This window comes from Neolamprologus multifasciatus, chromosome 1, assembly GCF_963576455.1.
Source record: "Neolamprologus multifasciatus chromosome 1, fNeoMul1.2, whole genome shotgun sequence".
Taxonomy (NCBI): Eukaryota; Metazoa; Chordata; class Actinopteri; order Cichliformes; family Cichlidae; genus Neolamprologus; species Neolamprologus multifasciatus.
Window position 1 is genome coordinate 15,017,685 of NC_140439.1, and position 27,540 is coordinate 15,045,224.

Here is a 27,540-nt window from a genome sequence, read left to right on the forward strand (position 1 = left end):
TTAATCCACACAGAACAATTTAAAAATGACTTACAGGAGAAGGGAATTTTCCCACAATGAATCATATTTGCAAAGAGGAAGCATACTGACAGTTGCACAAACAAATCAGCTAGCGGCTAACTAGTCTTTACAGGGCTCGCAAAATTTCAAAATCCCTGGTAGCCCTTCGGGTAGGCACTCTTCTGTTTCTTTGGTAGCCCAAAATAAATTTGAGTAGCGCAAATTTAAAAAAAAAAAAGAGGATAATGCTTCAGATGACATAGTTGTTTCAGAGGCAGACAGGCAATTGAAAACTGTTTTTAATTGACTGGTAGGTCAAAAACTCACAGGACCAAAGAAAGCAAGCCTTTTTTCCCTTTAGGCCTAGTAAAAAACGCAAAACAAAAGTCACACTCATTTCCTGATGGGGTCGGAAGGACCTATTTTTAAGCTCCTGCATGCACAAGTAAATATGTCAGTTACAGTTAACTGTATAGTTAAAATCTTGAACACCTGGCAAAAGATATAAAATAAGCAGGAGGGTGGGTTAAGTTATGTTAGTGAATTGGTAATTATGTGTTCTCAAAATTATGTTTCCAAGTGACTTCTGCTACCTAAAGATCCTACTTTCAGGAAGCTGAGAGGCAGCACTAGCGACTACCGGTATTTTTTTTTTTTAATTCAGATGGCATAAATGATAAGGATTTAGTTTCTAATACAGTTTTATCATGTTCTGACACAGTAATCTCACATCCTAGTATAACTAGACTATATACAGAAACTGACAAATTGAGTATCTGTCTCTGTTCTGAATGAAGAAATATTGTCCTAAGAAACATTTTGACACACTGAGATGATTTCTGTTCTTATGTTGTTATAAATACATGACAGCAAAACATGGCTACAATAACAGTGACAAACTGATCTCACTGCTGTTGAGGAGATAATTTATAACTGCTCAAAAAATCTGATGTTTTAACCCCTCAGCCATAAAATGCTGGGCGGATGGGCTGGCTGCATGGACACCAACTATATACTACACTACCCTGTGCTAGACTATACTCTGCTGTACTGTACAAAGAATCTGCAACACAAAAGTCAGTCATGTTTGTTTGTAGGACTTAGAGTAAAGCCACCAGTGTATTTTAACCATTTAATTTTCAAGTGATATGCCTAATTCTGCTTTTGTCTCTCATCTCTTCGATGGAAATTTTCAATAGATAAAACAGAACTGGTCACTTTCAGTTCATTGTGGCTGCTCTTACGACACTGAGGCTATATATCCACATATTCAAATGTTTTTATTTTAAAGCTAAATTTGTTTGGATATAGATGAGCATTTTAGCAAACATTCAGAAATAATCAAGTAAACTTGCATTACATGATGATGTTAGACAATCACAAGCATTTATAATAATTAAAATCAACAATGACAAATTATTAGTAGTATTTATACAAAATGTTTTTTGGGGAAAAAAATGTGCTTTTGTTTGATTATGTAACCAAAGTCATACGCCATAAAGTGGCCCCAAATGCAAAGATTTAGATTTAAATGGAAAGGGTGGAAAAAAACAAAAAACAAGCCATCAAGCCATGTTTTGATTTATGACGGGTAAAGAAGTGTGTATTTGATCTTGCTAACTTTAACTTGTTGTGTCAGTCACTCCGTGGAGAGAAAAAGTCACTTCACTATCTGTATTTTTCTAAGTCTGCATGACTGCTCTCTTCTTAAAGTGATCAAATACAGCAAACTTCATAAGAGTGGAGAGACAGGGAGGGAGTGAGAGATGAGAGGAAAGGCTCATCTGCATCTGTATTTGAAGTGGCAAATGCAAATGGACCAAATGATCTGACAAGAGAAAAATGTGAATTCCTCTCTGCAGCTATTTGCAGATGGAGAAAAAAAACCCCTCTGTTTTCTCTATTGGACGGGGCCTTTTACATTTCTACAAAATGCCATCCTATCAGACATGCAATAAACCACCATGGTTCCATCTTGAAATTCCCAGTGATATTTTCAAACGATTCAGAGCAGCGATTAGTCTGTTTCGTTTGAGATTTTGCTTGTCTTATGCTGAAACAGAACCAGTGTCAGTAGCTGGGAAAAAAGGCTTTGGGCTCTGAGACTCGCAGTTTAAAGACACATTTTGCAGCAAAGCTGAGAGCGAAAAGGCACAACACACTCAGTCTGCCAGCTCTTTTATTGTCATTTTTGAACTGTTTTTCTTCTCCGTTCTGCCTTCAAGCAGACTAAGGGACGGCGTCGGACTGAGGACTGTGATAGACTGCTGGTTTAGCGCTGTGTTTATGGTTGATACTCTGGGAAAATACCACTCTTCAGGCTTTCTCATATGTTCAGTTTTGCTCCAATCTCTTAACACCTCTTGATATTGATGAGTTTATTACCACAATGGTGTCAGATTAGCTTTAACAGTGTGAAAAAGTGAAAGACAGGTGAGCACTGCTGCAGCCCAGACTTCACTTTCTGTCTCAGAAGCCTCAGTGTTGCTCCTGCCTTGTTTTTCAAATGTCGGCAATCCAGAAGCAGGAAAGAAGTGAATAAATGCTTACCTGCATCAGCACCGAACATAAACGCAGCAAATGATCTTTCATGAAGAAATGTGCTTTCTTTTGTGTTGCTGTTTGCCAGTGGAAGAAAAGAATACCTCTCCTGCTCTTTTATTATATTTCACTGTGAAAGCTTTCTAACAAAGTAGTTTGACATTAAGGTGTGAAGATGAACTTCTAAGTATGGGCTGCTGTATTGGTGCTCTATCAATACACAGGCCAAAACCCAAGTTCAAACATTGGTTTAATATGTTCTGCCTCCATCAGTGACGTCAAAGGTGTTGGAAACCGCCACCGTGGCTTCACAATTCAGTCATTACAGAGGAAAGTGCTTAGCAGAAATAGAAAAGCTCTGTGTAAGTACCAGACAACACACCGTTTCACTTTTTAGCTTAAAAGTCGCATTCACCAGCTTATTATTACACAAAAACCACACAGTAAAAATGCTGCTTGCAATGGCTCCTGGTTAAAGACAATAACTGAAGAAAGAAGCTTTTTACTTACAAGGACATGTAACCATTTAGTGTTCGAAGAGCTGGATTTTAAAACTGAGGTGAATAATGTCCAGTAGCAGGTGAGCGGGCGCTGAAAGGTTGAGAGGGCCTGTGTTCGAGTCTGCACTGGACCATTTTCTCAGTGCCATTCCTCACTGCTCTCTCCCTACTTCTCTACTGTTCTACCCTAAAAAATGCCCAGTGGCCAAGATTTACGAAAAAGTGCATAGCTCAGAAATACTAACGCCAGAATTATAATATCAACATAGAGCCTACGACACAGCATGCATAGGTCGCAAAAGCTGATGAGGTATTTATTCCTGTGCAGGCTGCTGTGATGGTGATGTGTATTTACATTTCTGGGGAGGTTTGCATGGTTTGCTGTAACAATGTACCAATGTGGATGTAACTGTGTTGAAGTAACAGAAGCATTTTTATCAAAGTGTGTCCTCGTATGTGATCGGGGTGGAAAAAGCTTTATGAAGCATGTTGTGACTCCTGAGGCAGCAGATCAGTCTAATCATGTATCGCAGTAATATCACTTAGATCAGTGTCACTTGGCACCAAAGTTCAGTCCGAGAGCTGTCATAATGATGTGGGATTTATCCTGAGTATGTTGCGTACTAAAGTACACTAACCATCTTTTATATCTAATTGCACATCACGCAGCTAATCCATATTTGATGGTGTGAGAAGGATAAATTCACACCTCTACCATCACAGGCGCGCATTCAATAAAAGACGACAGTTTTGTCTTTGAATTCCTTGACGATCCAGAGCAGCAATTTCGATTAAAATTCTGCTTGACTAGTTCTCCTGTACAGCCTTTGTCAGTTGTTGGTTAAAGGAGTGCTACCTGGAAGAAGAGACATATTTTACATCTCTCAGACATGTTTTACAGCTTAGATGAAGGCATATGTTGAGAAGCTAGCGAGGCTTCAAAGGAAGGGGCAGCGAGGTGTCGCAGGCAGACAGACTGAGAAGAAACTGAACTTGCCAGCACTTTGATCATGTTCACCACTAAAGGCCAAGGCCCTGTTAGGGAGAAGAGAAATGCACTTTTGGATAAGAGGTCTTATTCAAGTGTGGGGTTTCTTCATTTCTTTTTGAAGTGTAAATGTATATGTATCGAAACAGCATTTTGTACTTCAGTCAGTATGTGGTTTTCATAAGTAATTTAGGCTCCATGCAGAGCTGAAAATAATTAAATGCTAATACGTGTTAAAATGAATGTAAATTCAAAGATTGACATTTTGTCACACTCGACGTGTGATAATAATCCCATCCGTGTTGCTTTTCGTGACAGAAACGGCCTCAATTTGAGATTAAGCTAAAGTGTAAACAAGATATCAAAATGCAAATAGTTTATTACAGAACTGATCACTTTCCCAGCATCGGCTCTGAATCTGTGAGCGCCGCTTTTAAGGGAAACAAGCGTTTCCTTTAAAGAGGGGGGCATCGCTAAGTAGAGAGAAACAGACAGGGTTGGTGTAGCTGATGCACTTTTTAGGGAGAGGACAGAGAAACAGGACATGATTGGGAAATTGTGGAGCAAAAAAGATCAGCAGTGGGAAATAATTGTCATCTGTTGCAAGTTAGACTGCTACAACAGGAAGATGGCGCAAAAAGGGTCAGATAATGAGAGGAGACTTGCATTTTCAGCTGTGTTAAATGTTCAATCACAGCAAGCAAGGCGAAACACTCTACTCAGTTCCTCCTTTTAAAGTCACCCACTGCCTCTTGTTTGCCTAACAGCTTTGTTGTGAACGTAACAGCGTGTGTTTGTGTGTGCGCGAGTGCGAACATTGACTTTCTTTCCTTAATATTGCAGTCGTTTCCTTCTTGTCTGCTCTCTTTCCTCCCTTTATCCTTATTTATTTGTCAGAGGTTGTGTTCAGGGACGTTCCTTGTCATTCGTCAGCTCGGCCCATAAAACACACTGTCATGACTGACTGGCCACGCTCCAAACTCATTACCGATTGGCTGACAGAGCGGGTCGCTCTGTTCTGCTCTGCTGTGTTTGACTCCTGTTTGCCAGACATTTCAGGCTCAGGAAACTTTAAATGCGGCGGTGTCTTTCCTCGCGCCACTCCTCTCAGCCTCACGCTCAAGGTCACATGAATATGGATTTGCCCTCTCCTTCCAGCGCGCACATACTGATGATGAAGTCTAAGATCTACTCAGAGGGATTATAATTCAGAACGTAGGTCTGATCTTGGCATCTGGGCGTTGCTCTGTTCCACTGTCTGCCTGGGAATGTGTTTTAAGGAATAAGAAAGATGAAGAGGACAAGTGCCGGAGTAGAGAGCCGAGATGAAGAGCAGAGGAAGGAGAATGGATGATGATGGTAGAATCAGGGGAGGTGAAGCTGGGTGGGAGGGTGTCGTGCAAGGGGGGGGGACTAGGAGATTGGAAAAAAGGGCAACATACAATGTTATTGAGTTTCTGTTGTGGTTGATCAGCCATATCCATTTCATCATGCTGAGCTGGCTTTGTGCCAGAGTCTACAGCAGAAACTTCAGTCTCATTAGTGAGAGTATGTCGATTCTAACAGACTAGCAGTGCAACCTCTTGTGTATGTATGTAATTTGTTTTGCATGCGTAATTGTTTACTAAACTGTTTTTATTACTTCCTAACTTCTTTTATTTCATCATTTTGTGTTTCGCTGCATCGCCTGACTTTCTATTTTCTCATCGCTCGCCTGCTTTTGCCGCTTCTCTGTGGCTTGCTTGTAATTTAATCTGTAATCTGATTAACCTCCTTGCTCCCATTCATTTAACGTGTCAGTCACGCATCACCCTCTTCTCCCTCATTCTCATAGTTGTGCTCACTGCTTTGTCTCTGTTTTTCACTCGCAGAAAACAACAAGGCACCTTTACAAAGGTCTCGCTCTCGGCAGAATATAAATGCGAGTTCAGCGGCGGTGAAAGCTCCCTCTGCCTGGGAGGCCCATAACGAGTCTGAGAGCCATCCATCTGCAGCCAGAGCCAAAGCTGCTGTGGGTTCAGAGTCGGGCCGCGGTTACAGGAACGTGGCGGGTCACGGCTATGGGCCGGACAGAGAGAGGGTGTTGGAGAGAGTTAAAGCGACCGAAAAAGAGATGGAGGTTGGCACAGGAAGCGCGGGAACTCCAGCCTTCCAATCATCCTTTAGTCCCACAGTGAGCAGCTGTGGCACCAATGGAGAGTCAGATGTAGAGGCACTCCTCGCGAAACTAAGAGCCTTGTGAGGGTCATTTCTTATATTTGAAAGAAAAAAAAAAATATATATATATACATTTTTTTTATATGCAGCATATAGTACGTTTCTGCCCACACATTTAAACCTTAAAGGTCATAATCAAAAGCTTTGTTAACAAGAGGAAATATAAATAAATAGCTTGGCAACTAAATAATGGCAATGCATTTGTGTAGAAACGGTAATGAATTCATGGACCATGTTTTTAAGGCGCAGTGGTACAAAAAAAAACATTTTCTGGCAGATGGAGCACAGAAAGCTGATCGCACTTTGGCCTGCCCAATGTCCTCAGAGGTTATTTCTTGAAAAACTCTGATTGTGATTCATTAGGAATACTGAAGCGTATTAGTTGATTACATTATAGTTCAAAAATGAAAATGCACCCAAATAGATTCTGCCGTCTTTATCTGATCCTCCTCTGTGTGCCGCCATTAACATTTATGAATTCCAAAGAATCAGAATATAACATTTTCCTCTGAAAGCTGCAGATGCAATGTTGCTAAGCACTTTTTTTGTAAACCATAAAAAATGTTTAAAAACAAACTTTAATCGCATTTACATTTTTACATCTTTATCATATGTCTTGTCCTGTCTGTATTTATGTATCACATTAGTCAAGTACAATTCAAAGTTTCAAACTTACATTAATTTGTATGACTTTTGGTTTTTATTTTTTTATGTTTTCCTTTCTTTCTTTCTGTTCTTTATAAGTTCTTTTTGTTTCCACTCCCTATGTGTTAATGGTCTGTCTCTGTGTTTATAAATGTATTAATACTTACGAGTTATGCCACGATTGCGCTTCCACAGGTTCTAATATTAGATTTTGTTAGAGTTTGGTGGTACTGGACTGTTTTTTGGTCTCTGTGTATTTTCTAGTGAATGTAAGTCTTCAGAAAAGGGAACAAACTTTGATCCAAAATATGGTACAAAGCACCAGAATATGTATTTTTTTTCTTCTGCATTGCAACTGAACTTACTTAACCATACTTGTCATATCTCTATCTGTATTCCTAGTTTTTGTAGACATATTTGCAATAAAAAAAGTAAATAAATGTGTTTTTTTTATTTATTTTGTTTTATAATTTATATGATTATTTTGGCATGCTGTCATTGCCTATGTGGCTGTTATTGTTGTATTATTTTTTTTTTTTTTACATTTTTGGTTGTAATCAACATAAATGCAGAAAGTTGTTTGTCCATCCTAAATTAATATAGCAGGACAAAATGCTCTATAAACTTCCCAGTTTTAACTGTCTTTATTAGAAGGCGCACATAGCCTAACCAAAGCCTTAGTGAGACCATTATAGCTTCAAAGGCTCAGATCATACGTAGCCAAAGTAATCATTCATCCAATCATTTTCTGTTTGTTCTTGTGTTTTTCTTGTACCTACCTGTACAATTTCTCTGTAAGTCTACTTTGCTATCCTGCCAATGTCCTTGTAGTCTGGACACATATTCTACATACAGCCCAAAACATACGACTGCAATTGTTGAGTTTATCAAATGTGAATGTAGTTTGCACAAAGCGTACGGCCACCACAGTCCTACCTTATACAGGCCAGTGTCCACCTGGGAGGGAATATTCAAAGCGTCACGTGGCTCTTTTAGATGTACAGTGGTGTTACTGCCCTACAAATGTATTCTTCTTTATCAGATTTCCATTAATGTTAGATTTTTTTCTAAAATGTATTGCCTTGGTCAGACAGAGTACAAAGTGATGAGGCTACAGTAAGCAGTGTCCTTGTAGAAGTGAATGGACGAATGGATAGTTATATGAAAAAAATAAAAATCTTTTATTCTTAAGGTACCACGACATTTTTAAAAAAATGGTCTTTAACAAGTCTTAAATTAGATAAATACGTTTTTAGATGAAAAACAACATGTGATGGATTTATTTAACAAAAACAACATTCAGAAGCAGTTTGTAAAAAGAACTAAGCACATCCTTTCTGCTTCCATATCAACAGGATAAGTAGCACCCAGTTGCTAAAAATCAAATGCACTGGGATACAGTAACTGATCGTGTGAGCACCTCTATAAAAGCAGAAATTTAGCAGTTTGCTCGTCTGGAGCATTCAGGTGTGTTAACACAATGTGAAACAGTAAAGCCATCAGCGGTTTTCTTAGAGAAACAATTGTTGCTGCTCTTCAGTTTAGCAAGGGTTTTAAGGACACTGCCAACGAAAGTCATTCTATAACGAGAACAATTTATTTACAAGTGGAAAACGTTGAAGACAGTTGCCAGTCTTTCCAAGAGTGGACGTCCCAGCACATTCAAACCAAGGTCAGACTACAATGTTCAGTGGGAGGGGAAAAAAATGAGCGCTACATCTCAGACTGTGCAGTCCCCCGTTTGCTTGCTAAAGTACATAACAGTACGATTAGAAAAAGGCTGAACATGTGTGGTTTGTTTGGAAGGGTTGCCAGGAGAAAGCCTCTTTTTCTTTAGAAAAAAAAAATGCAGCACAGCTCAGGATCACAAATGTCGTGATGCATGCTAGATCATTCAGGTAAGGAAATCCCAAAAAGTTGATTCTGTTCATCTGGACATAGCGTTGGGGAAGCCTGCAGTCAGCTGAGACTGAAGAAGTCAATTAGATGAGTGATGAAATGCTTCTCCCACTGAAAACGCTACAGCCAGATGAACAAAATCATCTTTTTGGGGTTAGGTTTCTCAAAGTTTCATCTGAACAAACCACAAGATTTCTGGAACAGTCACCTGTAGATCCACCATTTCCACCCTGATCTCTGCTCATCAAAGTATTCTGGAGTCAATGCAAGGCCATTTACTTGTCTGACATTGGGAGATGCAAGAGGACAACAATCTCAGGCACAGCAGAATGGCTGAAAAATGAAGTGTGTTGAAATGGCTCAGTCAAAGTTCAGACATCAACCTGACTGAAATTCTGCAGCGACAGCCAGTCCTGAGTAGGGATGGGTACCGGTATCCGGTGCCATCATGGCACCGGTTCTGACATAAACGGTAGTAACCAGACCGAAAAGCAGCGCGCATTTCGGTGCTTTATTTCGGTGCTTTTTTTTCCTGAGCTGTGATACACTTTCTTCTTCCTTACATTTCTATTGGCGGTTGGCAAACAACTGAAAGGTGCATTACCGCCACCAACTGGTATGGAATGATACACTTTAGATTCTAGCCAATCATTTTACGTTTCGAGGATAGTAGGCGGGTCCAGGTACGTACGTTCTTTTAGAGCAGAGCTACAGATTAAAAATGCCCAAGGCAAAGCGGTCAAAAGTCTGGCTGTACTTCACAGCAAAAGATGCAAACTCAGCAGCCTGCAACAAGTGCTTTAAGCTGATACTGTCAAAGGAGGTCACACTTTAAATCCGATGAACCTAGCCCTGCCAGTGTAGCAGAAATGATGATGGCAGCAGCAGCCGTTCTTCTCTGCGTGAGTAGCTTAATGTTGTTCGTGTGTAATTTACGTTGAGTAGGCTAACCGCGTTATTAAATTAATGCATGTAACGTGAACTAGCAAACACCATCATAGCTACATGCGGCTGTCTTCTTGTTTGATGTCAGATACTCCCTTCACCCTGGCCAAAAAGGCTAAAATGACCGAAGAAAAAGTGGAAAACAGCTAAACATGAGAGGTTTTTGGACAAAGTTTGTGTTTTTTCCATTGTTTAAGCACTGCTTCCAGCCCAGAGTGATACCATATATGCCGTATACCTGCAGAAAAGACTAACATTGTTATCTTTTTACAAAAAAAACAGCTGAACATGAGAGGTTTTTGGACCAATTTTGTGTTTTCCATTCTTTAAGCACCGGTTTGGGCACCGTTTAAGCACCGGCACCGTTTCAAAAGTACCGGTTTGGCACCGGTATCGGATAAAACCTAAACGATACCCATCCCTAGTCCTGAGTTATTCGTTTGCGCTATGATTCAGCACAGGAGGGAGGGGGTGAGTGAGTCCTGAGTGATTCGTTTCCTATGATTCAGCAGCACGGGAAGGGAAGGGGTTAGTGAGTCCTGAGTGATTCGCTTACACTACTATTCAGCACAGGAAAGGAGGGGGTGAGTTGCTCAAATGTGCTGTTAGCATGTTAGCAGAGCGATGCTACTGTGAACCGAGGAGCTATTGTCTTGATGTGAGCTTCTGCTCAGGGTTTTTTCTTCCAGTTTAGAGCAGAAATGTTTTTGTTAAGATACTGGATGTTGTGTTTTTCTCCACAATTTTAATTACAAGCTAGATATATTTCTACTAATGAAATTAGTTTGCTAACAGCAACACGGATGAGTCAGTGAGTCAGTTGGGCTTGTGAATCATGATTCATGAGTCAGTAAAGTGATTCTCGAGTATTGAACGATTCGTTCATGATTCGCGCATCACCAGCCAGAGCGACGGTGGCTGAGATGGAGCGGAGGTGTAAGTGTCTGGCTTAAAACAGGACATGTTAGCTGCATTTAACCTTCAGTTACTCTTTATACAGTTAGGTAGGAGTCAGGCCATGTTTCTTTTTAGCTGATAAACATTACACCCAGGTAACCTGCAGTGTTGAAAACGTGTTTTCCGACTATGTTTGCTACCCTGCAATTCGTCCTCGTGTAGTAAAATCAGCGACAATTGACCGTCCTGTTGCTCCCATTGACATTTATACAGCCTATTTAAAATCTAAAACTTAAAATTGTCCGTAGCCTACTGTTGTTACCACTGTCCTGTTTGAAATGGAATGAGAGAAACTGGTTATTTTGTCATATGTGCATGTGCCGATATTAAACCCAGGAGCAATTCAGGTAAAAGTGTAAGAACAAATGATCCATCAATAAAGGATAATATTGGATCAGTGTTTCAATATTTATATCTTTTATTAGATGTACATGTGGTTTGGTTATTTGCCTTTTGTTTGAAAGTACACTTGAGAGAGGACTTTTTATTAGTGATCTTAATAGTATTTTTTTTTTCATATTAATGTAATTATTTCATCCAATTGAATACAAACTATTTGTGTATGATTGTCAGTCCAAAGAGGGAGAGAGGGAAGAGGGGAACGTGTGGAGAAAGTACAAGGTCAGGAAGAACCAGGTAAGGAAACAGACAGGGAATAGTGACAGGCACAACAGAAACTGTTAAAGTGCTTGAGAGAGTTGACCACCAAAAGTGATTTGCCAATCTCAAGTAGAGGCGACATAGGTTAAAATAAATTTAAAAAATCTGCAGTAAAGATCTTTTCATACATTGTACCATAGGCAAAGTTGCCTCCATTTTTTTAATAATTTTTTTTATCAATATTTTGTACATTTGTACATTTCAAGGACTCTATTTTTGGAGTGTATTTTTATGTATCTATTGTATTATACATACATATTAAAAGTGAATCTCTGTCCAGAAAATGCACTCAGTTTACTTCTTACTCACTATGATCATCATTCATCATTTTCCCCCAGTAATTAAGGTTACCATATGTATTTTTTTATTCCAATCCATTCTTCTTTTGCGGCATTTAAATAATCTTTATCAGATTTGATGGTTTTGTTACAGACTTTAAAAAAAAGGGCTTTTCTTTCACAAATGTGGGGATTGTATTAAAATGTACAAAACAATGATGTCATGTTTTGTGACGAGGACCCAGGCAGAGAGAGACTTGATGAATTTAAGAATCTAATGATTTAATAAAGAAATTTGCAGACTTGCACAGAGATGGTAAAATTATGATGACTGATAACGGAGATGAAGACAACAGACGACAAGGACAGGGTGGAACAGGGGTTTTAATGCACCAAGGAGACAGTCAGAGGGAACTCAGGACAACTGGAGATGTTTAAGGATGCAGGGACTCACAGAGACAGGGAAGAAGTCTCATTGTGACGAGTAAAGTTTATCTTGCCTGGCTGGGCAGCTCTCTGGGTGCTTAGCACCCCCAAAGCTCTGATCCTAGAATCACCCTTCGTTCTACATAAATACACCACAAATTAAATCAAAAGTTCCACAATAAACTGACCAGAGACAGACCTGAGAAGTGAAGGGAAAGAGAGATCTGCTGACCAGTTAACCCACCATCTGACAAGGTCTGTTTGCTGTAGCCTGCCAGCTGGTGAATACCTTCAGCACCGTGAGCAGCACAACTGTCCCCATCTGGAGAAGAGCCAGAGACAAACATCTCCCCAGTGATGCAATCAGCCATTTGGGAAAGCAAAGCAGGTGCTTGCCAATCTCCACCAGTGGCCTTGATTTAGCTTTAGCTGGCTGTAGAATGCTTTTCACTGAGTGGTTTAAAATCAAACCAAGGTCTTTTTGGTAGTTCTCTGCAAGAATGAAAGAGCAATAGCCTGCTACCTCAGTGTCAGGTTACTGTAAAATGCATGCTTCAGTAGAGAATTCATTTGTATTTTTACCCCTTTTTCTTTCCAATTCCACTGAGAACTGCATCTATCTTGGTGTTATATACTTTTTGTTAAGGGTCTCGCTTTTTATTTTGATCTCGGGAATGTGTGTGGGTGTTCTCCTCTATATTTCCAGATGATGTGCCATGATCTTAGTATAGATAATTAATTTGCTACAAACATGAATCTGATTTACAAGTGATTCTGCTTCTTAAAATAGATATAACCGATGTGTAATTTAATAAATTCAGCTTCAATTGATATATTAATGCGCAAACACAAATCTGAAATACTCAGAAGTTAATTAACTTATCAGGCCTTAATTAAATTGTAAGGTAGGTCAGCCTAAATAAGAAGTGATTAGACTCCTCAAGCCTTTGGCAACACTCAGTAGTCCCTGGCTCTTATCAACTGGATCCAACATCAAGTCTTGAAGTTAATAATTGCCTACAAATCAGGGCTGGTGTGTATAATGCACCACCAGTCAATATTTTTAGTTGACCTGCAGACTTCTGCTCTGCAGGTGAATACATCAACAACATTCCCTATCACCACTTTTCATGATCTACCTACTACGATCTGCTGGAAAAGATGTTTTGCATCAAAGCTGATGCAAAATGGAAGGTTTTACGTATTCTTGCAAGACAATACCAACAGCAGTCTATGTACTGAAAGAAGTCATTTTGCTTTCAAATCTTCAGAAGTTAAGGCTCCTCTCAAAGAGTGTGGTTTCCAAAGAAGACAAGAGTGTTGCATTTTCAACAATTAATATATTTTCTTTCAGTCAACTCTAGGTACACGTGAGGTGTAGGGTTATATGAGGTTATGGAGATTTACATTCTGTTTTTGTGAACATTTTAAAGAGTGTTCTGTTTTTGGGGATGAAGCTATAATGTATGAGGATATCAAAGTGTTTCCAGCTTTGAATCTCCTCTGTTCAAAATGCAATTATGAAATTGTGGAAAGGAAAACTGTGGAAGTCGAAAGAAGATCTGAAAGAAAACTTTGAGATAAAACAGCATGTCTGGTGGGCTGAGAGGCAAAGTAAACCTCCCATATGACTGCATATGGGAGCTGCAGGAAGGTTGAACTGGCATGGGAGGGGCTTCCTGCAACATTCAGCTGTGCAGAATTGATGTATGGTGTACATTGGGACAGTCATCAGAAGGAAACCTTGCCTGTGGCATCAAGACAAAAGTCAAAAACTAAAGTGTGCAGGGCAACATCTGGGAAAGCAGAGTCGTTTTGGAAAGCTGGGCCGTGGACAGATGAAGCTGAAATTGAGCCATTTGTCCACAATCAGCAAAGGTATGTTTGGAAAGAAAAAAACGCAGCATTTGCTGAAAGGACACCTTGACTTTTAATCATGGGGGTGGAAACGTTCTGCTTTCGAGCTGTGCAGCAGCTAGTGGAAGAGGAAACTGGACTAAATAACAAATTGAGGATGCAAATGTCACGGACTAAGTCGAGTAGCTGAACCTGAAAACAGACTGGCTTTTACAGCAGAACAAGAAAACAAAGCAGACCTCAATGACTTGCAGTCCCCTGAAATTATCAATCTGAGATTAGATTAGATTAGATTAGAAATCTGTGGATATTAAACATGCTGTGCATGCAAGCAAGCTTAAAAATGTGCCAGAACTTGATCTGTAAAGAAGTATGCGCAGGAACAATAATAATAGATGCCAACAAAAGACAGTTCCTGCATTTTGCGCTCAGTTACTATGTCCATTTAACATGTCTCTTTGCTGCACTGCTATATTACTCAATGTACCCAGTGATACGCACACTCTGTGTGTTTATCAGTTAGGAAATGTGTTTCTAATTACTTACTCTTGCTTTCAAGTGCTAAAACCTGATTATGTGTTGTTACAACATCTGTGCAGGTCTGTTCCCTTGAAAGAAAAGCAGGAAAATGACCAGCTAAACTCATGGCCGCTGCAGACAGAGAGAAGACGGAGAGCATACGGAGGGTAGGATCTTGTTATGTGGAGGGGGCCTTCATTACTCATAGGCCTGTGTTCCATCCATGAGGTTTATCTATGTGGGTAATAAAATGGAGCAAAACATATTGTGTAGCAGATTGCAATCTGGGCCTCTTTGATAGGAGATGAAGTTAAAAATGTGTCTGAGGATTTCTTTTCATTTGGGGGGAGTGGGGGCTGTACAAAGTGGATCAACGGATTTGTCACGTTTCTTTAAGAGTTAAATGCCGAGAACTCTGCTGTATTTATGACTGGCTTTGCACATCTAAGGTGGAATATCCAAACGTAAGAATTGCTTTCTATTTTCAGGTTAGTGGGCAGAATTGTGTTGCAATCTGCTGGTGACGCCGTGCTGCCTAACCTCCTTTGCAAAAATAGGTTACAAAGGAGGTAGCCATCCATCACAGCCTACGAGAAAATATGTTAAAGTGCTATTAGTTTGCTTTGCCAAATGTGTTTTGGTTGAAATGTCATCTTTGCTCGGATTGTGCACGCTGTGAACTGTCGCTACCCTCGAGAAACTGTGATGTACTTTCACCTTTTTGACATATAATTAGCAGATGCAGCTAGCCAACATGTTTTGGCCCTTTTTTCGAGGTCTGCAGAGCAAGTGTTCAGCCACAGTGTGCTTATAATAATAATAATAATCATGATAATAATAACTTTATTTGTATAGCACTTTTCAAAACACAGAGCTACATAGTGCTTCATGGTTTGAATAAAACAGTGGTTCCCAAGCTTTTTTTTGCTGGGCCACCCTTTGTTTTACAAGAAAAATATTCCCCCCCCCCGCGCACACACGTACACGCACGCACGCACGCACGCACAAACACATCCTCCAACCACACACACCCATATTTTGCTCCATTGCGGTTTATTTCACACCTCAAACATTTAGTAAACAATTAAGCAAATACAAGTAATCTGCAGGTAGTAAGAAAATAAACTACTAACTCTTTTACGCTGCGTCCGCACATAAACGGGTGATTTTGAAAACGCAGCTGTTTCGTCCACACGTAAACGGCATTTGGAATCACCGAAAACTGAGATTTTTTAAAACTCCTTTTTTGGGTTTTTGTGTGGACGAGGAATACAGAGTGTTACTCCCCTTGAGTCTTAATAAAGCTCAACTTGTTCTTTGTGTTTTAACTGACATTTATTTCGGTCAGAAGGATTCTTCGACATGCCTTAACATGTAATGATGTCCAACCACAGCCGATACAATGCCGTCAGAACTAAAAAGAAATACAAACTTAAATGAATATTCTTAATAAAGCCCTTAAGCATTATATATGACGAAACATTCCAACAAAACGATCAATAAAATACACATTACACCTCACACTGCGGTAATTGCACTAGAATATCACGCAACACTAGCGTATTTACATACAACGATAATAAACAAAATAAAACATTTACCTCATTGGCCTCACTCAAAGGGAATAAAACTTTCATCTTTACGTCGTGGGGAGGTCCAAAAAAGGCACTCTTTTATTTATCTTTCTGTAGACGTGCAAACCTCGTGGCTCATCTCTTAATTAGCTTGCTGAGTGTGACAGCCAAAAAATACCCTCTTAGCAACAGTAGACGGAACTATAGAAAAGGTTCCTATCTAATTGCACAATTAGCACAAATAACACATTTAAACATTAAATCTAATGAACAAAACATGAATTGCTATTTATTTATTTCTTATTTCTTAATATTTCAACTACTAATTGTTTCAACCTTACATATCTAATAAAATGAACTTAAATGCGAGAGTTCCCTATGACGGCAGCTACACTCCCACCAAATCACTTGTGATTTCCACCCATGAACTAATCTGCTTCTAATAGTGTCACAGTCTTGTGTATAGGTCTGTCAAGTAGAACTGGTTTACTCAGTCTCTTTCCATGGTCATCTAACAATGAGTCACTCATTAACAGTTGTACTTTGCGTATACATCCATCTTCACTCGGGTGTATGGCAACAACTTTGGCCAACTTCCAGTCGTTTCTTGATGCTTGGTCATCTTGTACGATCACTCTGTCATTGACCTTTGCATTTCTGTTTGTTTTGTGCCACTTTTGTTTTTGTTGTAGGCTCAATAAGTACTCTTTCTTCCATCTGTGCCAAAATTCATTGGCCAAGTACTGGACTCTATGCCATCTTTTGCGAAGATACAAATCTTCCTTTACAAAGTCTCCTGGTGGTGGCAGTATTACTGAGGACTACATGGTCAACAGAAGATTAGGTGTAAGTGGCTGAGGTCCAGTAGGATCATTGAGTAAATGTGGGGTGATAGGTCTGCTGTTAACTATTGCCATCACTTCATAAAGAAAGGTTCTTAGAGATGAATGTCCAATGATCTGGATGACTGATCCAGAATGGTTGTCAATACACTTCAGATTGTACAAATTTGTCTTTCCCAGGCTCCACCCATATGACTTGCAGAGGGAGGATTCATCACAAACTCGCAGCCTAGCTGTTTCAGACTTTCCTGATCCATTTACTGCTTCCAGAAACTCACGTCTGGCTCCAACAAAATTGGTGCCTTGATCTGATTGCAACTGACGTACATTCCCACGCAAAGCGATGAAAGAACGCAGTGAAGAAAAGCGTCGGTTGACATATTATCGAGTAGCTCTATGTGCACCGCACGAGAGCATAGACAGGTAAACAGAAGCCCGTAACACTTCAGTTCTTTTCTTTTTTCTTTAATGTAGAACGGGCCGAAACAATCCACCCCACAATACGTGAAGGGAGGAGTTGTCTCCATTCTCTCACTTGGTAGGTTTACCATCTTTTGCTCTTCTGCTCGACGTCTGAATTTCCTGCACTTAATACAGTTGTAGATAAAGGATGATACTGCTGGGCTGCTAGTATCCATATTCCATTCGATCTCAGCTCATTTATCGTCATGCCCCGTCCTTGATGTTTCACTCGCTGATGATAGTGATCAATCAGTAACTTTGCAATTTGGCAAGTCTTTGATAAGATGACTGGGTGCTTGACGTGTGGCTGCAATGTAGAACGCTCTAATCTACCTCCCACTCTAAGAACACCCTTCTCATCCAGGAAGGGATCGAGTCGATAGAGTCTATTTGTCCTGTCCTTGGGTAGATCCTTTCGCATTTGAAGTGCTTTGATTTCCTTGCAGAAGACTGATCTTTGTACAATGGATATGATTTTAAGCTCGGCTTCTTTCCTTTCTTCAAGGTTAGTGGCTTTATTGCTTCTCCTTTCCAAGCCCTTAAACTCTTTCACAAATCTGAGAAGTTTTGCCATAGCTTTGACCAACCTTGACCAACTGGAGAATTTCAGAAAACGTTCTGCCAAAGAATCTGTTTCCGTAATTGTATGGAGTACAACAGCTTTGCGTACTTGTGGATCCTCTGCATCAAGTTTTCCCACCTTGACTTCTCTGTGGGGAAGTTTCTCTTGCCAAAGAAAACTTGGACCGCTAAACCAGTTGGAGGTAATGAGGTCTTTGGCCTTCAGTCCGCATGGTCTGCTGGATTGAGATCTGATACCACAAACTTCCATTGCATCGGTTTAGTGCTTTCCTTGATACGCTGAATGCGATTTGCAACGAAAACATTGAAATGTCTCGCATTGTTGTTGATATATCCCAAGACAACTTGAGAATCTGTCCAGAAGAATTCTTGAGCATCTTCTAGCTCCAAGTTGCTTCTAATCCGCACTGCTACAACTGCTGCTGACAGCTCCAATCTTGACACCGTAGTAACCTTCGTGGGTGCTACTCTGGACTTGGCAAAGATAAGAGCGCAGTGGACTTGTCCTGCTTCACTGACAGCTCTCAGATACGTACAAACACCATACCCTGAAACACTTGCGTCTGAGAAATGGTGAAGCTCGTACTTCTAAACTGTTTGAAAATCTCTTGGCACGTAACATCTGTCAGTTTTGACATCTGGTAGATTTTTTAGATCCAACAACCAGGACTCCCATCATGACTTCAGATCGCTTGTGAGTGGTTCGTCCCAATCTGCTTTCTCACGACACATTTGCTCTAGTATCTGCTTCCCAAGTAGAAAGCCAAGTGGATCGTAAATAGAGGCTACCGTGGACAACACTCCTCTTCTGGAAAGTGGCTGCTCGTTCACAACAACTCGAAACTGGAAATGATCTGAGTCGATGCACCATTTGACACCTCGGGCTCTTTCAATTTGTTGCTCGCCCAGTGACAAGTCTTTTCTTACTGTTTCTGCACAATCTATTTCTGGCAGCGAATTAAGTACTTGCTTACTGTTTGAAACAAACTTGTGAAGTTGCAAGCCTCCTGTGCTGCAAAGTTCCTTTGCTTCCTTCACCAAACGAATTGCCTCTTCTTCTGAGTGGAAAATGATAAGACCATCGTCCACATAAAAATTTTGCTTAATGAATCTTATGGTAGCTTCACTGAACTTGCCTTGACCTTGTGCAGCAATATACTTGAGACCAAAGTTCACACAAGCAGGGGAAGAAGCAGCCCCAAACAAGTGTACGCGCATGCGATAGACAGATGGAGTAGAGTTGAACTCTCCATTGTCCCACCACAAGAAGTGAAAGTAATTTTGATCTTCTTCTCTGACTCTGAATTGATGAAACATGTGCTCAATGTCGCACATCACTGCAACTGGACCTTTCTGAAATCGGCACAGGACCCCCACCAGAGAGTTAGTTAACTCTGGCCCTGTAAGCAGGTAGTCGTTCAAGGACAGTCCTTCGTACTTTGCTGAACAATCAAACACCACTCTTATTTTGCCAGGCTTTTGTGGATGATACACTCCATGGTGTGGAATGTACCAGGCAGGGCTTTTGTCCAGGTCTACAGAGGGAACTCTTCTGCATCACCGCACTCTATAGTCTCTCTCATGAACTCTGTGTAGTCTTTGTGGTATTGTTTGTCCTTCTCAAATCTTCTCTTCAAATTTTTGAGTCTGTGTTCTGCACAGTCCGGTTGTTTGCCAGACTTGGTCTGTCTTCCTTAAATGGCAAAGGTAACTCACAGTGTCCATCTGCTTTCATCTTCACTCCTTCTTCCATTATGGAGATGAACCTTAAATCTTCTTGTGAGAAGTGTGAATTTTCCACCTTTCTTTCATTGAAGTCGGACTCGAGCACTTTAATTACGTCTGCGGATGTGACCACCTCTTTGACTTGTGTGCGACAGATGTATTGCACTTCTTTGACCAACTGCTCAGCTGACTGATTGGGTGTCACTTCCTTGACAATGATCTTGTGGCTACATCTTATGGCGTCCCCATAGTCAACACATGGATTAGTTCCTCCAACTATTGTCCAGCCGAAGTCTGTTCTTTGGGCAAAAGGTTCATTATCTTTTCCTGCCACAGCTTCTCTGGGTACCAACACTTGTGAACAATTGTAACCAATGAGCAGGCCTACTTCACATTCAATTAGTGGAGCAATTTCTTCAGCCAGGTGCTCTAAGTGTGGCCATGCTCTTGCTGTCCTTTGTGTGGGAATATGACTCAAATTTGCAGGAATAAACTCTCTTGTGCATGTCACAGGAAGAGGAATTCTCCTTGAAGAAGAGAAACCTCTGACCTGTAACCCAGACAGCCTTTGACTTTGTACTAAAGTGTCTTTAGAAGACATTGTCGAGAGCTTTAACTGCACACATTTCTTCTCTGCAGCTAGAGCATCTGCCTTTTCCTTCAAGACAAATGTCGTGTCACTTTGGAAGAAGAGCATAGAGAAGAATCTCATGTTCAGGATTGCTTGTTGTGGATAACCAAACTGGAATGATTGTAGATGTGAGATTACTTCTGTCACTTTGAATCACACAGTTTGATATTGCTTCACTAGGTGCTTCCTTGGGTTTGGTTTCTCTACTCTCTTTATTGCCTTCCATTTCTTTCATTTGTGGTTCCTTGTCACTTTCCTTTTCTTTCCTTTTTCTTGAGGTTTTGTCTCGTTCCTCATGCAAACATGTCGGGTGTTTCCCTTTACATGTGTCACACATCTTTCTATTTTCACATTTCTTTGATTGGTGTCCAAAGCCTAGACATCCAAAGCACAGTCCCTTAGTTTGCACAAACTTGACTCTTTCACTCAAGACCTTGTCCATAAACTTCCTACATGTGTGAATGCTATAATTTGAGTTTTCACAAAACACACATTTTTTTGTGTTGGACGTCTCTTCTGCAGCACTCACTAGCACCTTTGCTCCAACACTTCTTGTCTTGGAAGATTTCATTTTCTCTGAGTCACCTGCTTTGAGTGCATCAAGTGATGTTACTGGATTACACGCAATCTTGGCTTCTCTCGCAATGAAGTCAACAAAGTGGCTAAATGTTGGAAAAGAACCATCATGCTCTTCAATTTCAATGACCTTCCGATTCCACCTTGCTGTCAACCAATCAGGTAGCTTGCTTAGCATTCTCTGATTCTCATTGCAGTCATTCAAAATGTTAAGACCTTTAACCTGAAGCATGGCCGCTTCACATCCTCTGAGAAAATTTGAAAATTCTCGAAGTTCAACGCTATCCTTGTTACCAATCCTTGGCCATGATGTCAATTTATCTCTGAAAGCTTTGGCGATTACAAATGAACTTCCATATCTTTCCTCCAAAATGTTCCATGCTGAGTAATAAGCAAGCTCTGTTCCCAACAGAAAATAACTCTCAACAGCCTTTCTTGCTGGTCCTCCAACATACTTGTGAAGATAGTAAATCTTTTCATTCACTGGGATGTTCTTTCTGTCTATCAGCATTTGAAACGACATTTTCCAATCCTTGTACTTGAGAGGATCTCCGTTGAAGACTGTAGGTTCTGGTACTGGTAGGCGACTTATGTGAATGGACTCAGCTAGAGCTTGGGCCAATGTTGTGGTACTATCTTCCTGTTTGCGTTCTCTTGGTTGTGACCTTGATTTGGCTTGTGGCATATCAAACGGCTCTGCATTTGCATTAAGTTGCGAATGTGCAAACTGATTCATCGGTTTAGATGTGACATTTCTCTGTTTGCTCCTTTCATGCAGGTCTGATATTTCTTCATCTGAGTTTCCTTCTTCATTGTACACTTTCAGACGTGCTTTAGCAGCATTCATTCTCTTTACTGTTTCTAGTCTTTCAAGCTCTCTTTGCTTTTGCTCTAAGGCCTTCTGTTTCTCAGCATTCTCTGCTTCAAGTATTTCAAGTGCCTTTCTTTCACTTTCCATTTCCTCCATAATCTCTAGAGTTGCTTCAGTAGCCGCAAGCTCTGCAGCTGCTTCCTTCCTCTTTACAGACAACTTACTTGAGCATCTTGATTGACTGCTATTTGAACCCTTGGATCTTTGAGAGGTTGCAGAATTGAATGCTGATCTAATATCACTCCAGTGAACCAATCTCTCAGAAAGTTCTTTGTCTTCTTCTGCTGCTAATTTTTCTTGCGCTAGCTTTATCATCTTTTGAGAAACCGCATCACAGGTGTCCACTCTGCGGCGAGTGTCTGCATCAGGAGTTTCATGATTGCGCAGTTCATTATGAACTTGTTTCACTTCTGCCGAGGTATGTTCAACTCAGTCAATAAGCTCTTTAAGTTTTGCACTAACAGGTTCTTCAAGTGCCTTTTTGCCTTGTTTTGCAACAATTTTCCACCTTTCATAACTGACTTTAAAGCGAGCTTGAAGCTTGTTCACCTTTTCATCATGTAGTGCTTGGACCCTTTCAGTGAACCTTTTAACTCTTTGACCTTTCCCCAAACTTCCTTCTTTAGCAGCTTTACTTGTTCATGGCTCGTGCAAACTTTCTTGCTCTTCAAAAGCTTCTTGCTGCTCCACAGCTTCAGTGTCAGAGTCTTCTTGCTCCATGTCACAGACAGTCAAAGGTATTAAACTACACTCAAGTCACCTAGGTCAACTTAAATACGTGAATAGCCACCTTATGAAGCACCTAGGAACTTAAATTGCTTTACTTTAAAGAGTCAACTTAAATATATGTCACCATCACTTAAACCAAAATAGTAAATTGCCCTTCACTTGTAGTAAAACAGAAAATAACCTTCAAACAAAATACTATAATGTGACCTTTAAATATCTAATGAAGTCTTAAAAATAAGCAAAACCCTTATAATCAACTTAAACATACCTTAATTACAGTTACTTAGCATAAACAACTAATAACATAAACTTAAACTTTTACTCCAAAACCACCACACTTCCCCTTTCATTGCTTGACAGAGTCACTTTAAGATGAGCTAAAGAAATCTACTCTCCACATTTAACTTGTATAAACGTGTTACTTCTTTGTAGCTTAACCAAGCTGCACCACTGGACTCTGGTTGCCTTATGAGATGTCTGTGTGTGTTTGAGTGTCTTTGATGCTTGAGAGAGACGCTTAACCACGTGACCCAGCGCGCTGTCGGCTCAGCTCCGCTCCCACTCGGCTCCGCTGCTCTCGGCTCCGCTGCGGCAGACCTCTTTCTCCTTCTCTCTCCTCCAGCATGAAGCAGGCTGAGTTCTGACTGTTACTCCCCTCAAGTCTTAATAAAGCTCAACTTGTTCTTTGCGTTTTAACTGACATTTATTTCGGACAGGAGGATTCTTCGACATGCCTTAACATGTAATGATGTCCAACCACAGCCGATACAATGCCGTCAGAACTAAAAAGAAATTCAAACTTAAATGAATATTCTTAATAAAGCCCTTAAGCATTATATATGACGAAACATTCCAACAAAATGATCAATAAAATACACATTACACCTCACACTGCGGTAATTGCACTAGAATATCATGCAACACTAGCATATTTACATACAACGATAATAAACAAAATAAAACATTTACCTCATTGGCCTCACTCAAAGGGAATAAAACTTTAATCTTTACGTCGTGGGGAGGTCCAAAAAAGGCACTCTTTTATTTATCTTTCTGTAGACGTGCAAACCTCGTGGCTCATCTCTTAATTAGCTTGCTGAGTGTGACAGCCAAAAAATACCCTCTTAGCAACAATAGACGGAACTATAGAAAAGGTTCCTATCTAATTGCACAATTAGCACAAATAACACATTTAAACATATAAATCTAATGAACAAAACATGAATTACTATTTTTTTTTCTTATTTCTTAATATTTCAACTACTAATTGTTTCAACCTTACATATCTAATAAAATGAACTTATGCGAGAGTTGCCTATGACGGCAGCTACACAGAGTTTGTCACGCAACGTTAAAGGTATGTGCGCCACGTTATTGTTTACAGGAGATGAATTGCAGAATGGCAAATAGTCAGATTAACAGTATTTTGTCTCTATCTTCAGGTTTTACACGCTTACATTTACACACGCAGTTACTGTCCCTCTATTTAGAAAGGCAGAGGCATCACGGTGTAATTATTTTACATGTAGTTGTTTTTTTTTCCTGTGTAATAATATTCAAAATTGCTATCAATACATTTTTCAAAAAATGCCTCTCTGTGCAAAATAGGTTTAAAAACATGAACAACTGTGGGATACTGTTTGTCCGTGATTTGAACCGAGGGAACAAATCCTGGCAGGATCATCCTGATATTATTTGTATCCCACTGAAAATTTACTGTATAAAGAGCTAACATCTCCGAAATGTCAGGAGTACTTATTTATTACAACAAGTGTTTGTGAACTAAAAATCAAGAATGTGGGATACTGTTTGTCCGTGATTTGGAGAGCCCAGTGCTCTCGACGCAGGGAAAACCAATTCTGCAGGGGAGACCTACTTTGGCACTTGTGCAGGTGAAACCAAAGGGAAGATATGCTTCACCATATTTTCTTTGGCTTAGAATGAAGTTGGTTTGGAAACGATGAGCGATGCTTCATCTCATGCTTTGCGTTTGTGTGGGCGCCCTGTGCTAGCAGTGTCCAAGCGTTGTTTTGTTTTTCCCTTTTCATGCCGCGCCCCCCCTGCAATGGCTCTGCGCCCCCCCTAGGGGGCGGGCCCCACACTTTGGGAAGGTCTGGAGTAATAGATTCACCTTAAAGTGCACATTATTCAACGTACAGATACATAAACAGACACATAAGCTTCTTCTCCGCTACTGCCTTCTCGTCTTGGCACAACAGCGGCGAAATCGTGACGTAAATGCTGCTCGCTCTTTGGCTTTTTGTCAGACTCGGGATCCACGGTGTTGGGTTTCGTGGAGCCAGTTTTTCTCATTTCCAGGTTTCAAAATTGGTGGTTTGGATTGTTGTGAAGGAGTCGCTCTGATGACCAGCCAATCGGTGGCAGTCTATTGACTTTACATTTTCAGATGGACTGAGCTAAACTCCGGCCAAGCAGGTAAAAGAAAAAGTACCTGGTACCACCTAATGGAAAACCTTGAAAACAGAGTTGAGTGGAGTTGAGTACAAGTGGAAAAGTACCCAAACCATATGGTTTATTCCAAGACATTGCTTCCACACAAGCAATTAGTCGTAAAACGATGGCCCGAAAGGGGAAAAGTTTAAGGCTAACCTATAAAAATGTGTTTTCAAAAGAATTAGCCAACCTGATAGGCTGAGGAAGGCTGTTTCATGATTTAAGCGCCATGATCACCTCTGGGTTTTAAAGTCAGAGCGAGGGACAGAAAGGAGACCCAGGTTATAACGTGTAACCATACAGCAGATACATCTGAACATGCTTTCAGGTGCAGTTACACAGCTGAAATGAGAGTTGTTGCCAGGCCTGTGTGCTGTGCTATTGATCAACATTAAATTGTATTGTCTCTGTTCAGACATGTGACAGAGGGCTGAAATTGAATTGGATGTCTTAAAGCAGTTACGTGCTGGACTGTAATCTCAGCCCATTGTTTGAATCTTTCTTCTTGATAGTGTCCTCAGTCTCTTTTAAAGGAAAGATCCTTGAGCTGTACCCGAAACTTTGAATAAATTGATCTGCTGAGAGCTGGATTTCTGTGTCTTTAGCATTTGCTTCCCTTTTTCTTTTTCCTCTTGTGATCTGTGCTGCCGCATCAGAGCGCATGACTTTGTGGCAGAACCTGATTAATCATGGGACAGCTCACGCCAAGTCACCTTGTCGCTTGGCACAGATCCAGGAGGAGACAGTTATGGTGGTAAACCAACACGCTAATGGTGTCAACCGGGGACAAGTCGAGGATCTCGCTGTTCTTTCCAGTTTATTGATCAAACCAGGCCTGCCTTTGACGACAGGTTTGTGTCCGTGCGACGCAGCGCTTGTCGTTAAAAAGCTTAAATCGGCAACAAATTGTTTTCCCGCCTTGCTTATTATTCCTCCTTCATTTCTGTCTACCGGCGCTTCTTGCGGCGCTGCGTTGCCCTCTCTTTTCTTTTCTGGGGCTACCTCCATCTGTCTCTGCAGGTGTGTTTTGTGTTTTGTTTCTTGTCTGCCATTCTTTGATCACTGTTGTAAATTTTTTTCTGCCCTCTTTCAGTTCTTTGTCTTTGTGGTTCTGTCTCGCAGAGATGTTTGTTGATGGGGTGTTTTTTTTTTTTTTTGTTGTTAAAAATGATGAAAGATGGCAAATTCATTCCTTGCCACTTTTCAAACAAATAGCACATATTTGGCAGTCATGCAAAAATATCCCACCAGTTATTCAATACCTCGCTATCTGTCCCAATGCACTGGTTTATTCCCTCTTCTAAACAGCTGAATGGCATCTTGCGGTCTGAACGTTCTGCATGCTCATTCATCTGTAGTCAAAACAAATGAGTAAGGTTTGGTTTGGCGTTATTTTTGTCAACAGCGACGGATCTTTATGGGTCATTTCTTGATAGTTTAATAAGTTTGGCTCGCAGGGATGGATGAAGACTGTAATGTTAGTGAGAACAAGCAGAATTAACGGCAGTCACATGTTGAGACAACAAAGGGATTAAAGATGAGGGAAGAAAAACAAGTTGTGTTTCAAAAGTCCTTTGCAACTGGAAGCAGCGGCTCTTTGGTTTTGGTGTCAAATGCTCTAAAAAATAAAGCAGTGTCAACTGACGGGAACGGTAAATTACTTCCATTTGTCAAACGTGGCTGATTTTGTTTCTGGCTTGTTTTTTTTCAGCTATAAAGTGTGTGTGGAAGTCCAGGAGAAAAACTGTGGTTAGCTTATAGGTTTATCTAACGTTGCTGCAGCACAGCAGAATCCCCAAGGGCTACGGCACAGAGCAGAGTGACAACTGTAAAAACACAGAGTACAGTTGTGCTTTGTTGGCGGCAACAGCAGTGTGCACATCTGGCTTTGATCACCATGGTGATGGTGGTGCGGGGAGTGACAGGGCATGCAGAGCGATGGAGACTCTCGGGGGAATCATTATCCTGTTTAGTAAGCCTAATGAGAGAAAAGGTGTTGCACCTCAGCTAACTGCTGTCCTTGTCTGAAACACACACACACACACACACACACACGCACACACATACACACACACGCACAGATGTAAGTAAACTCCCTATTCTATAAGACTTACAGTACAAACAAAGACATGTAATTACAGCGCTACCGCAGCCTTCCACAAATTAACACACTGTTAACACTCATCATAACACTGGAAAAGTTGCAAGATGGCGTGAAAATGTGCACCCAAATGTAGTCTGCTGTTGTTTACCAAAGTTTTATTCATTTAAGTGTGTCATAACAGTAGCAAAGGCGAATAATTGCTTAAAACAAGAAAAGAACAGATGAATTAGTGGGGGGAATTTGTGAAGAAAAACCAAAAGCATGCCGTTTGATTGAGAGCCCAAAAACACCCCACTGTATCTACCTTTTATTCAAGGCATTCCTCTTGCAGATTAATTAGAGATATTTAAAACTGGTAAAATTTCAGTTGTGCTACTACTTACCAAAAGCACCGGAGATTTTGAAAAATGTCAACTTGCCTTTTATTTTTTCAACCATGTATCCGCACATTGTGCCTAAAGAACAATACAGAACAGCTGTTTTTGTTGACCCGATGCTATAAATGGACATTTCAATTAAGAGGCAGAAAGATATTAGTACTAGAGTTCTAAAGCGTCC

General features: G+C 40.5%; 1 protein-coding gene across 5 annotated transcripts in view; it reads left to right on the forward strand.

Annotated features, from left to right (window-relative positions):
• Positions 1 to 7,328, forward strand: part of LOC146525489 (protein diaphanous homolog 3-like) — a 174,694-nt gene extending 167,366 nt beyond the window's left edge. For 3 of the 5 annotated variants that reach the window (XM_085176358.1, XM_085176439.1, XM_085176521.1), the window contains one exon: positions 5,901 to 7,328. In XM_085176358.1, the coding sequence (XP_085032484.1) occupies positions 5,901 to 6,271 (371 nt within the window). In that variant the 3' untranslated portion in view covers positions 6,272 to 7,328. The remainder of the gene's footprint in view (positions 1 to 5,900) is intronic. The other 2 variants (XM_085176591.1, XM_085176668.1) reach the window with 2 other exon arrangements.
• The last annotated feature ends 20,212 nt before the right edge of the window (positions 7,329 to 27,540 follow it).